General features: G+C 50.1%; 4 protein-coding genes across 4 annotated transcripts; 1 reads left to right on the top strand and 3 right to left on the bottom strand.

Moving 5' to 3' along the window:
* Positions 1 to 10: 10 nt before the first annotated feature.
* On the top strand, positions 11 to 2,055 carry N7458_010975 (phospholipid:diacylglycerol acyltransferase; the record flags this gene model as incomplete). Its single annotated transcript, XM_056914357.1, has 3 exons — positions 11 to 343; positions 427 to 1,834; positions 1,910 to 2,055. 3 exons carry the CDS (start codon positions 11 to 13, stop codon positions 2,053 to 2,055), a joined length of 1,887 nt encoding a protein of 628 aa, XP_056763206.1.
* A 2,035-nt stretch (positions 2,056 to 4,090) lies between these two features.
* Positions 4,091 to 5,007, bottom strand: N7458_010974 (uncharacterized protein; the record flags this gene model as incomplete). The annotated part of the gene is made up of 3 exons (XM_056914356.1): positions 4,091 to 4,415; positions 4,468 to 4,767; positions 4,829 to 5,007. The coding sequence occupies 3 exons, from the start codon at positions 5,005 to 5,007 to the stop codon at positions 4,091 to 4,093; spliced, it is 804 nt and encodes a 267-aa protein (XP_056763205.1).
* Positions 5,008 to 7,489: 2,482 nt separating this feature from the next.
* On the bottom strand, positions 7,490 to 8,970 carry N7458_010973 (phosphatase PAP2 family protein; the record flags this gene model as incomplete). The annotated part of the gene is made up of 2 exons (XM_056914355.1): positions 7,490 to 8,369; positions 8,552 to 8,970. 2 exons carry the CDS (start codon positions 8,968 to 8,970, stop codon positions 7,490 to 7,492), a joined length of 1,299 nt encoding a protein of 432 aa, XP_056763204.1.
* Positions 8,971 to 11,771: 2,801 nt separating this feature from the next.
* Positions 11,772 to 12,137, bottom strand: N7458_010972 (uncharacterized protein; the record flags this gene model as incomplete). The annotated part of the gene is made up of 1 exon (XM_056914354.1): positions 11,772 to 12,137. One exon carries the CDS (start codon positions 12,135 to 12,137, stop codon positions 11,772 to 11,774), a length of 366 nt encoding a protein of 121 aa, XP_056763203.1.
* Positions 12,138 to 14,166: the final 2,029 nt, after the last annotated feature.

Here is a 14,166-nt window from a genome sequence, read left to right as displayed (position 1 = left end):
CGGTCGCAATATGTTGCGCCGCCGCGCGGGCAAGGACGACGCCCCCTCTCGCGACGAGAACGACAACAAGAATCGGCCCCGGCTCAATCGGATCCAAACAGAAGAGGACAAGCTCCGTGCTGAATTTGATGGTGCGAAGGTGAAGCAGCTGGTCATCCGACCACGAAGTAAACGCCGCAATGGATTCATCTTCGTGTTGGGTGGCCTGTTCGGCATATTCATTGCCTTGTTCTTCGCGAACCAGCAAGAAGTCATTTCTTTGGAGTCGCTGATGGACTTGAACCTCGAATCTTTGATTGATGCCATACCCCAAGGAATTGTGCGTGATGCAAAGGCGTTCTCGGTGCGTTTGCTTGCCTAGCGCCCTTGTCACCTAGCTACTCTATGCTTAAAAGACATATGCTAACTCTCATCGCGCAATTGCAGCAACACGAACGCGAGGCCGTTAGCTACGATTCATTCTCCGTCGGCTTACAACTCCAAGCACAAGGAGTCGAAGCGAAACACCCCGTCGTGATGATCCCGGGGGTCATCTCAACCGGTCTTGAAAGCTGGGGAACGGGTGTCAATTCACGCCAATACTTCCGCCGCCGACTATGGGGCAGCTGGAGCATGATGCGCGCACTGGTTATGGATAAGGCAGAATGGAAGAATCATATCATGCTGGATCGTGAAACGGGTCTCGATCCACCGGGCATCAAGCTACGGGCTGCACAGGGTTTCGACGCCACGGACTTCTTCATTACGGGATACTGGATCTGGAATAAGATTCTCGAAAACCTGGCGACCATCGGCTATGACCCGACCAATGCATTCACTGCAGCTTACGACTGGCGGCTATCGTATCCCAATCTTGAAGTCCGGGATAAGTACTTCAGCCGGCTGAAATCCTATATCGAAACCGCGGTGGAGGGCCAAGGCGAGAAGATTACGCTGGCCTCGCACAGTATGGGCTCGCAGGTCGTGATGTACTTCTTTAAATGGGTGGAAAGCGAAGACCACGGCAAGGGTGGCAAGGACTGGGTCAATAAGCACATTGACTCGTGGGTCAACATCAGTGGTTGCATGCTCGGTGCCGTCAAAGGATTGACTGCCGTGCTGTCCGGTGAGATGCGCGATACAGCACAGCTGAATGCGTTTGCTGTTTATGGCTTGGAGAAGTTCCTATCCAAGGAAGAGCGTGCGGAGATCTTTCGAGCCATGCCCGGCATCTCCAGTATGCTTCCCAAGGGCGGCGAAGCCGTTTGGGGCAACGCAACGTGGGCCCCAGATGACCAGGCCGGACAGGAGATTAGCTTTGGAAATCTGCTTAATTTCCGGGAGACCAACTCCTCCTGGACGCGCCGCAACCTTACGACGTCCGAGAGTCTGCAGTACCTGCTGGACCAGAGTGAGGATTGGTATCGTAGGCAGGTTCTGGGCAGCTACTCGCACGGTGTAGCTCATACAACACGCGAAGTTGAGGCGAACGAGAAAGACCCACGGACGTGGTTGAACCCGCTCGAGGCTCGGTTGCCGTATGCACCTGATATGAAGATCTACTGCTTCTACGGTGTTGGCAAGCCTACAGAGCGGAGCTACTTCTATCAGGAAGAGCTTGATCCCTTGGTCAACCTCAACGTTAGCATTGACACTACCGTGACCATGAACGGGAATATCGACCATGGGGTGATGATGGGCGAGGGCGACGGAACTGTCAACCTGCTCAGCACTGGCTACATGTGTGCCAAGGGGTGGCGCATGAAGCGGTATAACCCAGCGGGCTCGAAGATCAAGGTCTTCGAGATGCCCCATGAACCAGATCGTTTCTCACCGCGAGGCGGACCAAATACAGGTACGTTCACCATCACTACTTCTTTCCTCCACCCGATCTAAATTCCATATGTTGTGCTCAATCTGACCAAACCAGGTGATCATGTCGATATCCTTGGCCGCGCCTCGCTGAATGAACTTATTCTCCGCGTCGCCGGCGGAAAAGGCGACCAGATCGAAGAAACGTTCGTCTCGAACATCCGCGAGTATGCAGAGCGTGTACGGATTTTTGACGAAGAATAAGACCTATCCGCAATAATATAGAGCTATGATGAACTTTACGGAGGCGCCTTGGATAATCTACTGTCATTGTCACATTTCATTGTTTTTCTAACAGTCTTGTATGATATGACAATTTTGTAGACGTCACGATAGTATTGCGCGTAGATCTTCTATAGGTTCTTCTACTGCCATGGTATAGTTGGCAGCTTTTCGGATTTTGGATTACCACGCAACCCCAGCTACAAGCCAGAGTACTTGAATGAGCCAAGGCATCTAGATAACTTATCTCCTCGCCGCTTGACTGGTCTTATGATTCTAAACCCATTCTACCTCCAGGCACCAGTGGTCGCTTATATAACCAATTCTTGCCAGAAGCCCTGGCACTGTCGGGCCTATAGGAAGTCAAGTAGTGACTCGGTCAGGAAACTGAGTGCAAAGGGGAATATCATTCTGAACCTCCTTCAGCTTCAGTCCTTTTCCAACCTCCCTTCATAGAAATCCTCTCCTCTATACTGTTGTAAGTATATGTTCGAAACCTATTGACACCCATAGCGTGAATCATAAGGCTTTACTCGCCTGTGCTGCCACACCTACCACTCGAGCCTTGCCTAGTGTCCTCGCAAGAACAGTGCTGTCGGGTAGACGACGATTGGAATGTGGTCACAGATCCTGCTCTGCGGAAGAGGCTGCAGAACAGACTAAACCAACGTGCTTTACGTAGGTACCACAACATCCTGCTAGGAAGAGTACTGGCTTGCGATAAGCCTCGCAACCCAACGTCAGCACAAACTCATCGCATGTTAGGAACAAGAAGACGCCATCGTCGGCAAGAGGCCCTTGCCTTACAGTCCAAGAATAAACTGGAAGATATGCACCGTTATGCATTGATACTTCCACGGCCAGTTCAAGTCACAGGGCCGCGATAGTCTTCTCGACCAACTACGCTCTCAGAAGCTGTAGCAATGATGACTCGCTTCAACAAAGAAGACTATAAGAGATACTATGCCGCAGATCCATGCCTCGACCATTTGTTTACCTTGACAAAGTTCAACGTCTTTCGTGCATTCCTGGAAAACATGAATACCCTTAGATTAAATATTGAGGCAATGAAATAAGATGCCATTCCCCCATTCAATACTAGTATCCCAGAACCCCACGATAGGGGAAATATCCCAGCTAGTCTGTTTTCCACAGTCACTCAATGCTCAACCCCTCATCACCCCTGGCTAGACTGTTTTCCGTTTCCGCGAATGCGGGATAATCTTTGTTAATGCTGGCGAGTCAATTAACGAGTTTGAGCTACGCGTTGATATGATGGATCCTACTGCTGGCGATATGGGGATCATGGTGTGGTGTGATCCTTGGCTTCCGCAGAATTGGGGAGTCTCGGAATTGTTTGTTCAGAAGTGGTCTTGGGTCATTGAAGGGTGTCCAGAAATTTTGGTGTGTTGTAATTATTGGAGAGCCAGACGAGGCTTAAAGAAGCTTGTAGCAAGCTCTACCTAGCAGTATTCTGCGGACTTGCCGGTGACTCACTATAGAGATGGCTAAGGTGCGCTTAATGCTATAATATCCGCAACAGTCCGATAGCTGAGTGACATTCTAAAAGTTGTGAGATAGTCCGCCTACAAGAAAAAAAGGCTCATTCATGCTTGCTTATTATGAAAGCCCACTACGTCAACGATCGTCAATTTACTTCATTCGGACATGAATACCAATTAATTCCCTACTTAATTGCGCGAAGATGAGAGACTGGAGCTGTAGAAGACTTGAGTTCTTCACTGGCAACAATCGTTCGGAAGGACATATTCAACAAGTCCTTTCTATGCTATCAGTGCAAACCGAAATATTCTGTTCTCAATTTGCTTGAACCAGAAGCTGTGGGCCAGGTCAACCACCGGCTTCCGTCATTTACTGTGCATCCTAATTGAACGAAAACCAGCTACGAGCAAAAGTTTCAGAGCGGGGATTGAATTAGTATGCAAACTGAAGAATATAGGAATACATGAAAAATGATATCATCACCTTCACAACCGGCGCAAGAAGATAAAATCTCTCAAGAAATTGTCTCGACATGTCCCGAGAGCTCGCCCTGAATCCATCGGAACAATTCTTCCTGAAGGTCATGATTCTGACTAAGTTTAGAACCTGACTCTGCCTTACCAACGGGCCCATAGTACTGTCCATGCTTCACGGTAGGGCTCACAGTTGCAAAGATCTGAGAGAGAGCACCTTTCTCTATGGGTGTAGCAGCCAAGAAAATAGCAGCATAGAGGAATGTTCTCAGGAAAGTCCCCGGTGAGGCATGGTGAAGGTTCGTCGCTACTATACCGGGGTGAACCGGGATAATCTTGACTTCTGTTTCCCTCGCAGCCAAGGCTCTAGCATAATGCAGATCGCCGAATTTGGACGTAGCATATCGCTCAGTGGTACGTCGGTTGGGAGGCACTTGTTCGAAGCTCATCGAACTTGTAAACGTCAATGGGCACGCGGGCGTGGGCAGCAGAAGAGAGCATGACCATTCGCGTCTGACTGTTCACTTTTGCCGTCTTTCGTAGAGTTGGCAGAAGCAGCTGCGTGAACAACGCTGGACCTAGGACGTTTATTCCGAAGTAGATCTCGTATCCGTCCTCAGCGACATCTTCTGGAGTCATCATTATACCAGCATTATTGATCAGAATGCCCAAGCGAGACTCCTGGCGCACAAAGTCAGCCGCGGCAGCTTTGACGCTTCTGAAAGATGTCAGGTCGAGTTGTAGGAAACGGATATTGGCGAACTTGGGATTGGGTTTACTTTAGCTCTACAATGGTTTGTTCAGGCTTGGTTTGGGATCGAGAAGCGAGGTAGACCCTAGCTGGGTTGTGTTCACTGAGCTGACGGATAGTTTCATAACCAAGACCCACATTGCCTACAGTGACAATTATGACCTGGTCTTGGAGATCGGGAATATCCTGACTCCTAAATGTAGGCATGCTGATGTTAGCATGCTGATGTTCAGTCGGTACTATACTGGGAAGTTGGTCTGGGTAGGCTGATTCGAAATTGCAAGCCTAGCAAAGAGACAATAGAAGCTTGAAGGTCGGGAGGTATAGCTTTCTTTTATAGTGACTACTTGAATAGTATCTGGCCAGAAATTTTCTGCTTTTCTCAGATTCTACCCAGCATCTGTTAGCAATTGGTTGAGAATCCGTCATCCAGCTTCACGTCGTTAATCCTGTCTAGAGGTTATTAGTTATTTGTTGAATATCGCTATGTACATAAAATACCAGCTTTTGTCAACGCAAACTACCCAGTGCAGACAGACTCGATCAGCTTCACTGAATAGCTCGTGTAAAGGAAGGCTTCTATGTGGGCCACCTCATAGACCTTTTGTCCCCGAGATTCCAGACCAAAGAGTTATAACACTTCATTCCTCGTATTAGATGAAATGAAACGGGAATCCTTCAAGGAACTGCAAACAAATACAAGAAGCCACACCCAAATGCAGACCCTCGTGCAGTCAATCACATTCCAAATACAATAACCCCGCCAGTCCCTCGCTTCCCATCAGCTAACCAAAGCAGCCCTCTTTCGCGGATACGAGACCCCCAAGGAAGTTAGGTACTTTGTATGCATCATGCATCCACTTTACTCGCTCCTCCAAAGTATATCCTCCAGCATACACACACACACACCCCCCTAACGAAACCTAAATCCTGCATACTCAACACAAAACCACGCATAACAGCACAGTCCACCCCCTCACCTGACCAATCCTCACATGACTAACTATCCAGTTTTGCTCCTTCGTAGGTTAGTATTAGTGTCATACTGTGACTCGAATAGGTTAGGCCCGGACACTCTCGGAAAGGCACATGCACTCTGGGTCCCTAGCTGGGGCCCGTGGGATCGACCTGTGCAGCGTGGTTGAGCCAGTCAGAGGCGAGAGGGCGATCTGCAGAAGGCGGGGGTGTGGAAATCATATGTAGGGATTCAAAAATGGGTTCAGGGTGTATGGAATTAATACGCTGGAGAGTGTAGGTATGGAGGGATACGGGGTTTCTGTATGATAAGAGATCAAGGTTGAAATGTTCTGTTGATGTTGGTCGCATGTCATGTTGGATACCCACGACGCGAGGAGCACGAGCCTAAGATGATGACCACGACTACGGGAGATCTACACGGGAAACCCAAGATAGTGATAATAATAATGTACAATTCTTCATACCGTCATCTAGGGGATTAAGGGTAATGATAATGCGAAGGATGATAACCACCAACCGCAAGCCTCGCATGCCCGATTCTCCGAAAAAACAGAAAATAGTGCAACCACACAAACACCCACCACCGTCTCTCGAGGGAGAGAAACAAGAGGAAGAAAGATTAAGAGACATTAAGAGTCAAACATTAAGTCGTGGAGAGGTGCGTAGTGTCTGCGTAGCAATGGGAGCTCGGTTCACGCCATTATTCCCAAGAGCCAGAAGCGATGATCAGCGGATTAACACTGGCCAGGTTGATGGAGACGGGTCCCGTCCAGATTCCAGTCCCTCATCACCTCCCAGTCGCCATAGTTCCATCCCAATCGTTCGAAGAGTTTTCAGCGTCACCTCAACTTCTCAAGGCAGGATCCTCCTCGTGAGCGACCAAACTGCCCCGATGCCGAAGACAGGATATCACTTCATCTGTCAGCGAGGACGGCACCCCAGAAGAACAACAACCCAGGGATCCTCTCCAATCCCCATTCCTCGTTCTATGTGCCAAATGCAAAAAAATGTGCTCGAAGCAGCCAATGTCCAAACCAAAAAAATGTTCTAATGCACAGCGAGTGATGGTGCAAGCAAGGCGCCGAAACTTTTTACCAGTCCTCGTAAACCGTGTTCCAAAAAAGTTCCCAGGCGCCAGTTCGTAAGCGATCGACACGAATGATAAAAATATTTGTGCAACTGGATGAGCACGAAGCGAAGAGTAAAAATAAAGCTCATCCAGTGGAGAAAAAGAGTCGTAGCGAAAGACATGAGTGAGAATTGAAGTATTGAAAGTGATGGACTGTCTCGAAAAAAAAAATGCGTCGAGGCGAGTCGGTTTTCTGTACAAGCGAAGGTGTCCAACGGTGGCGATGCGAGCGGAATGAAGATGCATCCACGGTCGCACAAGCCCAAGTAGGCAAGACAGGGCCCGCCGCCGGTATTAAGATTATAGACGGGAATACGTTCAACTCCAATGGAGCGTGAACGGTGGCATGTACAGCCAGAAAGGTAAAAATAGAACCTTCAGCTCAAACGGATCGGGAGCCGCGTAGACTGAAGGTCCTCAATAGTAGGGGGTGATTAAAAGCGTAAGTGTCGAAAATGGCTGGATGCAGATGATAGTTCCAAAATTTGTCGTAAGTGAAACGCCGTCCCTCAAGGGGAGTAAAAAAATAAGATGCAATGGTGAACAGGGTCGAAAAAAAGGTATATGCATGTCAAGGGGTGCTCAGCGACCGGCCTCGAGGTCGTGGTTCGAAGTCAGGGTCTCGCCCTCCCAAGTGTAGTGATCGTCAACGGGGCTCAGCGAACCCGAGCTGACCGAGGATGAAGAACCAACAGTCCACTCGTCACTGTCCAGGTTGAAGTCGCCGTCCAGGCTGGCGAGGTCGTAACCGAACTCACGGGAAGCGTCACCAATCTCAACGTAGTCGTAGTCCCAGCGGAACATCTTGTCGGCCTGGATACGGGGGAGGAAGCGAGTCTTGGCGAAATAGAAGGCCACGGTGGCGAGCAGACCACCGCAGACTAGATCCACAGCATAGTGGTGAGACAGGTACATGGTGGCCCACCACATCCAAAGGGTGTAGGTGACCCAAAGGGGCTTCAGCCGGGGGAAGACGTGGCTCATGAACAGCGCGGCCAAGGTGGAATCCGCAGCATGGAGGGAGGGGAAAGCACCGAAGACCACGGGAGACTGCTTGAAGCCGGAAGTGTACAGGTCAATGCCCAACAGCTTGTCAATGCGGGCCAGACCGGCCGGGTTACCCTGCATGGAATAGTCGGCTGGGGCGAGACCGTAGAGGTTCTCATACCATGGGGGCGAACAAGGGAAGACCAGCTGAACGGTCACCGCGATCATACTGATGTACCCGAGAGTGCGAGCGAAAAGGGGGGTTGATCCGGGGGGTCCGAAGATGAAGAGGATTAGGGAGACGACAAAGGGAGCACCGTAATGGCACAGACCATAGGGGATCCAGGCTAGCACATCGAGCACCACATTCTGGTGGGCAGACAGGATGTTGCTGATGTTGGCACCATAGAGGATGTTCTCCATGGCGGGCAACACCCGAACCCAAATGGCAGGTCGCCAGTCGCCAGGAACGAACCTATCGTAATTGACTCGTTAGAACTAATTGTTTCAATTCGGCGTAGGCGGCAAACGCAAACGACGCTTTGCCTCAAGACCCAAGTCTCGGAGAAGCGTTCCGTGCGTCATCAATACGAGTGTAAGCCCATATGGGAGGCGACGCAGCCACCGAAAGGCGAAAGGGAAGGAGGTCAGACTTACTGGCACGCATAGAAGAAGATAAGCCAACCCGCAACGGGCAAGAAAGGCAGAAAGAACTGCCGGGTGATCGGCAGGAGAAGGGAGAATAGGAGGAGAGTCGCGATGGAGGTCTTGGCCAGAGGACCAGGGGATTGAATGACCGTTAAGGAGAAGAAGCCGAGGATCAGGAGTAGGAGATACTGAAAGTCATACATAGTCCAGCGATGGGACTGGAGCGAGCGAAGCGTATCGACGGGCGAGAAGGAGGTCCGCAGGGTCGAGATAGACGAAGTTGGCGATATGCGACTTCGAAGCTTTGAGCGAATCTTGCGACGCATGCGATGCGGCACGAGCATTTGAAAGGAGCGCCATGGCATCTGAATCTGGAGCTTGCCGAACTGGTTCTGCGTGCGATCCTTCCATGACGGGAAGGTGGTCATCTTGCGGCGCGAGTCTCCTGGCGGAGAGAGACTCGTGGGATCACTCGAACTAGTGAAGGGGTGGAAGATAGAGGGGAGGGATGGCGGGAGGAGTGTTCGAGGGATGAACCCGCGCGGATGAGACGGAAGGAATTCGACAGGGCGGTGACAGCGAGATCCACGTCAACAGACCGGCATGAGAGAGGAGCGTAGTAGAAAGGAGGAGTAGGAGGAGGAGGAGGTGATGACGGTGGTCCGGTCTGTATGCAAGGCGTGTTGGCCGTCAGGTCGAGGTCGAGAGAGAGAGAGCCAAGGGTTCAGGATCGAAGTAAATGGGCTGAGGGGGGGAAGAGTAAGGATTATGAAGGGGACCAACTTGGCGGCGCGTAAGGAGCTGGTATTGGTATTACCGCGTTCCAGGGTTCGGCCCAGCAGAAAAAAAAGTCCATGTCGTCACTAACTTCCCAGTACGAGTACTAGGACTATGAGGTTAGTTAACTACTCCATCGACTAGTCCCGTTCCTAGAGGGGGGGGCGGTGCTCCTTTAATTACGGCCGAGGAGAACTAAAATCAGATAGGCAGGCATGAACACTGGAGGTTGGATAGGATCAACTGGTGATGATGATGATGATGATGATGATGATGATGATGATACTGCTTGTTTATTATGGATAGTCAGATCAGAATCTGATTTCCTTAAGCTTCGCTACGCTCCGGTTTTTTTTCTCTTCTGTTCTGGTATCCATACCTAGCCATACCATCCACCGAGACTGCCGGGCGGATGCGGCGGAACGGAGTTGACGGAGGCCGATCAGGCTGATGGAGATCACCGAGATGACCGTATTTAATATTGTGGAAAGGCTTTGACAAGCCCCGAGTCTCGAGCAATCAGAATGGACGAGCCCTGCTGATGCTATAGACGAGGTCGAGGGGTCTTCTTTGGATCTCCTAGTTAACTAGTCATCTACAGAGTAATGACTTATGAGCCTTTCTATTCCACCATCATAGGCCAGATTTTTACTTCTTGTCAGCCCATTCAGCTACCCTAGCTGCCCTACGAGATGACGGGGCCAAAATGGAGCACAGGGCAACGCAGCCACATCCACTCCGAAGGGCAATACGGGAGCGCTAAGAAAATTATGCAGGTATAAAACAAAATACCGCAAGGGAGTTAGTTCACCTAAGAAAACCCACCCATGCAAGAATAAGTGCAGAATAACTCCATCAGACCACGGATCTTGGATGCAGCCTCCTCTACGGCGGGCCCATCCAGACCAATCCAGGGCACGGTACTAGGAAATTGGTGCAGTGAATGAATATAATACAAGATGGATACATCCTCCGTACACAACCTTCTTTGGGAGCGCAAATTTTCCCTCGCCAAAGTTCGGGCCGTCAGCCTTTTCCGCTTACCACTGTCGAGATTATTATTTGTTTAGTTCATGGTTCAGCTGCTTGGCCTGTTCGAACGTTTCAATAAAAAGATGCATTGCAGGAGATTCATTGGCCCGCCCTGGCCTTGGCCCCCATCGGTACCTCGTAGCCAACGAATGCCCTTTTCGGCCTCTTCACTCGCCGACCCCATTTCGCTTAGCCTATCCAACGGTCGTACAGCGTCCGACTAAGCATTGGTTGTCGCATGGATTATTTCCATTGATTCTTCGTCCGAACACTTCGCACATTTCATTACTTAGTCAGCGGGTCTTTAATCTTCCAATTCCATGACTACTAAACCTGGATACATCAAAAGGACGTTCCAAGGTACCCAGGCCTCGGGGTGACGCGGCGGATCCAGGGGCATGGTGATACCTTTGTTGGAAGATCGCGGGGGATTATACTTCTGGTCGCGTGTGATCCTACTCTGTACGATGAGATAGACTGGAAACTACCGTCCACACTGCACGGCAGTGAACAGGAGGCCCCTCAGGGGGGTTATACTTTGGGTTTGACAGCTTTCGTCCAGCGAATGGTAGAGTGCCTGATTAATAGTAGCCAAATAGTCAACTAGTGTACAGTAGTTAGCCAGCAAACTCCCAATGCCATCCGATAATAATCTTCTCGTTACATGACTAGCAGCTCCTCACAGCTTGGGCGGCAGAAGAAGCAAAGGTAAAACTGCTGAAATTTCAGATCCATTTGGCACTACCGAAGACTATTTCACGGATGCTGGAGCCGCCGAGGCCCCAGCGCATCATTGAAGAAATGAGGATGTGCAGCTCTCTTCCTTCGTGTCTTAGAAGTGCAGTTACCTAGTGTCCCAAGCTCCCAACGGGCCCATAATTCATCCATAATGCACCTGTAATTGACTGCCAATTCCTGTTGCTGTCTCGGTAGTTCAGGGGTAAAGAACAGAAACCAGCCACCAACATTATTTCGTCAATGCTCCGTGCTCCGATGTAACTTGTTAGTGCCGATTTGAAATCCCACCAGCCCCCTTTCCAGCCACTGATTTGGAAGCTCGAAGCCTCGTACTTCGTATAACCGATAAAGCACAGTTATCACTAGCACACAGTACTGTCCTGTATCTCATTCAGGACCATGACACCGTTCGCCGTAAGCCCATCATGGTTTAGTTTCCCGCCCCCCAAGTTTCAGAATCGCCGTGTCGCGCGACCGTCCAATCACCGCAGATCAAAGCTCCTGGTACCTGAGCGGTAACGGGTCTTTTTATTCGCCGAGTTCCAGCAGGCAAAGCTCCAGTAAATATGCCTGCTTGATAATGCTCCGCGGTAGTAATACTGTAGCATGCGTGAGATCCGTCTGGTGCCGGCGATTTCGACGTATCGCAATCACATTCGAACCAAGTCCCGACATTGGCCTGTCACTTGTCATTAAATATGCAGGTATGCAGGCTGAAGGTGCTCGGGCCGTGTTTGACGTTGGAGCTGCTCGCCTCTCGCAGCTCGAGCTCGTACTGGCCCTCGAGGCACTCGGCCGTTCGATGATCGCCGCTGTCTGCTGCTGTGCATGGTATTCTTAGCTTGAAGCTCCACATTTGGAAGGACGGGTATTCATGATGGGGTTCACCAGTGATCGTGCTAGCTCCGAGCCAACATAAGACCGTGTAGAGGACCAGGATGTGTCCCACGACGAGGAGAACGATGGCCTTTTCGGAGAAGCTGGCATCTGAGGCGATCACTTGTTGATTGTGAAGGACTCCGTGGATCCAGTCGGGAATTGGGGCCATCGTTTATTGGTGGGGATCTGGACTTGGGAGTGGTGGTACATCCGTCAAGATTGAGAACGGCTGATCAAAACTGGGATTGAAGGTAAAGACCAGGAGGTCGGAGTCTCTTTTCGTCTAGCGATAATTGCCTTGAGTGTAGGTGAGGCTGCATCTTGTCAAGTTGCAGTCGCTACCATCATCGCTGCCTTTTTGGGATGCGGGTGCGGCAGCAAAAGAAGAAGTGACGATATCACCCGTTGGGATATTGGGAAAGAGAGGAAGTATGAACAGTATGAGATGGCTCCATAGAGTGATTAAGACAATGATCTAGACGAAGAGTCTAGAAATATCCAACAATGAGTTCTTGCATTCTATCATTGCGAATAGACAAACAATCAATGGAAACATGCTTCGACATTCATCAAGTTCGATCTCAATAAGTGAGCTAGCTTAGTACTCTTCTCAATATAGGGAGGACTCACTCTCCAGACGATCACCAAGGCCTACAACCTACGTCTCTCATGAATACACTCCCACGTTCAAACACCCACAGACATCCTCAACCAGAGGACCTGCCGTTTCACATTCCAACGTCGTCCACCATCCCCCAATTAGCAAGCGCATAGCTCTCCTCAAACCCCCACGAGGGCGCTTACAGGACACGGCACAACCAGCCATTCCATTCCCGCGCCATCTCTGTACAGTCACGAAAGATCGTCGTAACGGCGTTGCCATTTTCACGACCGTGACAAAACCATGTACTAGGACTATAATTAACCTTCTTCTCCCTTAGCTATCCTCATCGCTCAATCGTATTCGTTTTTGCTTGGGGATCTCGGTGGCTGCCTAGTGCGAGCGTGGATACGCCGTTCGTGCGGAATGGGGGACGGGCTGTGCATGGTGATTCAAGGCTTGAGAGCGACGAGCTCCTTTCATTTCCATGCACTGATCACGGATCGGGTAAGCAGTGCGTGCTAATTAACCTTTTGAAGCTAGATGGTCGTTGCAACCAAAAGACAGTCAATTTGCTACGTCTTCCGTTTGAATTAGCTGGCCTTTGTCGACGTATCTGGTCTTTCAATCTTCACACGAGGCAGTCCCTGAGCCACATGGTGTGGAGGACGTGGTCCGACCTCATCATGGTCAGCTTACGTTGAGGGGTGGCTGAATTCTCTCTGCTAACTGGTTACTGAATTGAGAAGAGAGGTCGCGAGCTTATGTTCTGCTAGATAGAAGTTGTCTACTTTACGGTGTTTAAGAGGAGATACGAACCCTAAATTGTGTATACATCCCTTGATCGCTTCCTTGATTTTGCCCAATACGCCTCTCAAGAACCGCATCGGATCTTTCCTGCATCTTTCTTGCATCGCAAGATGCTACCAAGAAATGCACGTAACATTAACCAACGCAAGGGCAAGAGACAATTTTACCATCGCCCCTCGTCAAGCCAAGATCCTGAGATGCTAAACATAGAACAAGGTCCAGACAGCAGCATTTGGGGTCTACAGACTACAGTAACATATGCTACAGTAAATACGAGACTTCTACCCCTATTTTACTTAACTCCACCCCCAAGAATGTCAGCGAGTGGCTATGTACTCAGCCAGACCCCTTACGCCCGTAACCCCAACCTTGGCACTGCACACAGCCAGCATTCCTGGGGGCCAATTCTGGGTCTGGTATCCCACAGATAATCATTGCGACTTTTAACCCCCCATAAGAAGATGGTACCAGAGTCTGATAATTGATCTATTTACGTGGAGGTAGTAATTTACTTTGTACAGTAGGATTGCCGCACATCGTAGATCTCGTAGATCGCCGAATCGCGGAGACCAAACCATGGTCTCATGACGTGATGGCACGGCCCCCACGGGCCACGACTGGACTGCTAGCACTCTCAATAGGAATAATTACTGCGACTCCGTTATTCAAAATATCGCCCGTTGATTCCATTCAACTTCCAGGTTTCTAGTAGGTTTACATCAAGATGTTATGCCCTGTATATATACCCCTCCCATTGAACGACCACGGCGATCGACCCACATTCCCG

Source organism: Penicillium daleae (assembly GCF_028827525.1).
Source record: "Penicillium daleae strain IBT 16125 chromosome Unknown utg000008l_segment0_segment0, whole genome shotgun sequence".
Lineage (NCBI taxonomy): Eukaryota > Fungi > Ascomycota > Eurotiomycetes > Eurotiales > Aspergillaceae > Penicillium > Penicillium daleae.
The sequence above is the reverse complement of the archived record's forward strand: the minus strand, read 5'-3'. Positions and strand labels throughout refer to the sequence as shown.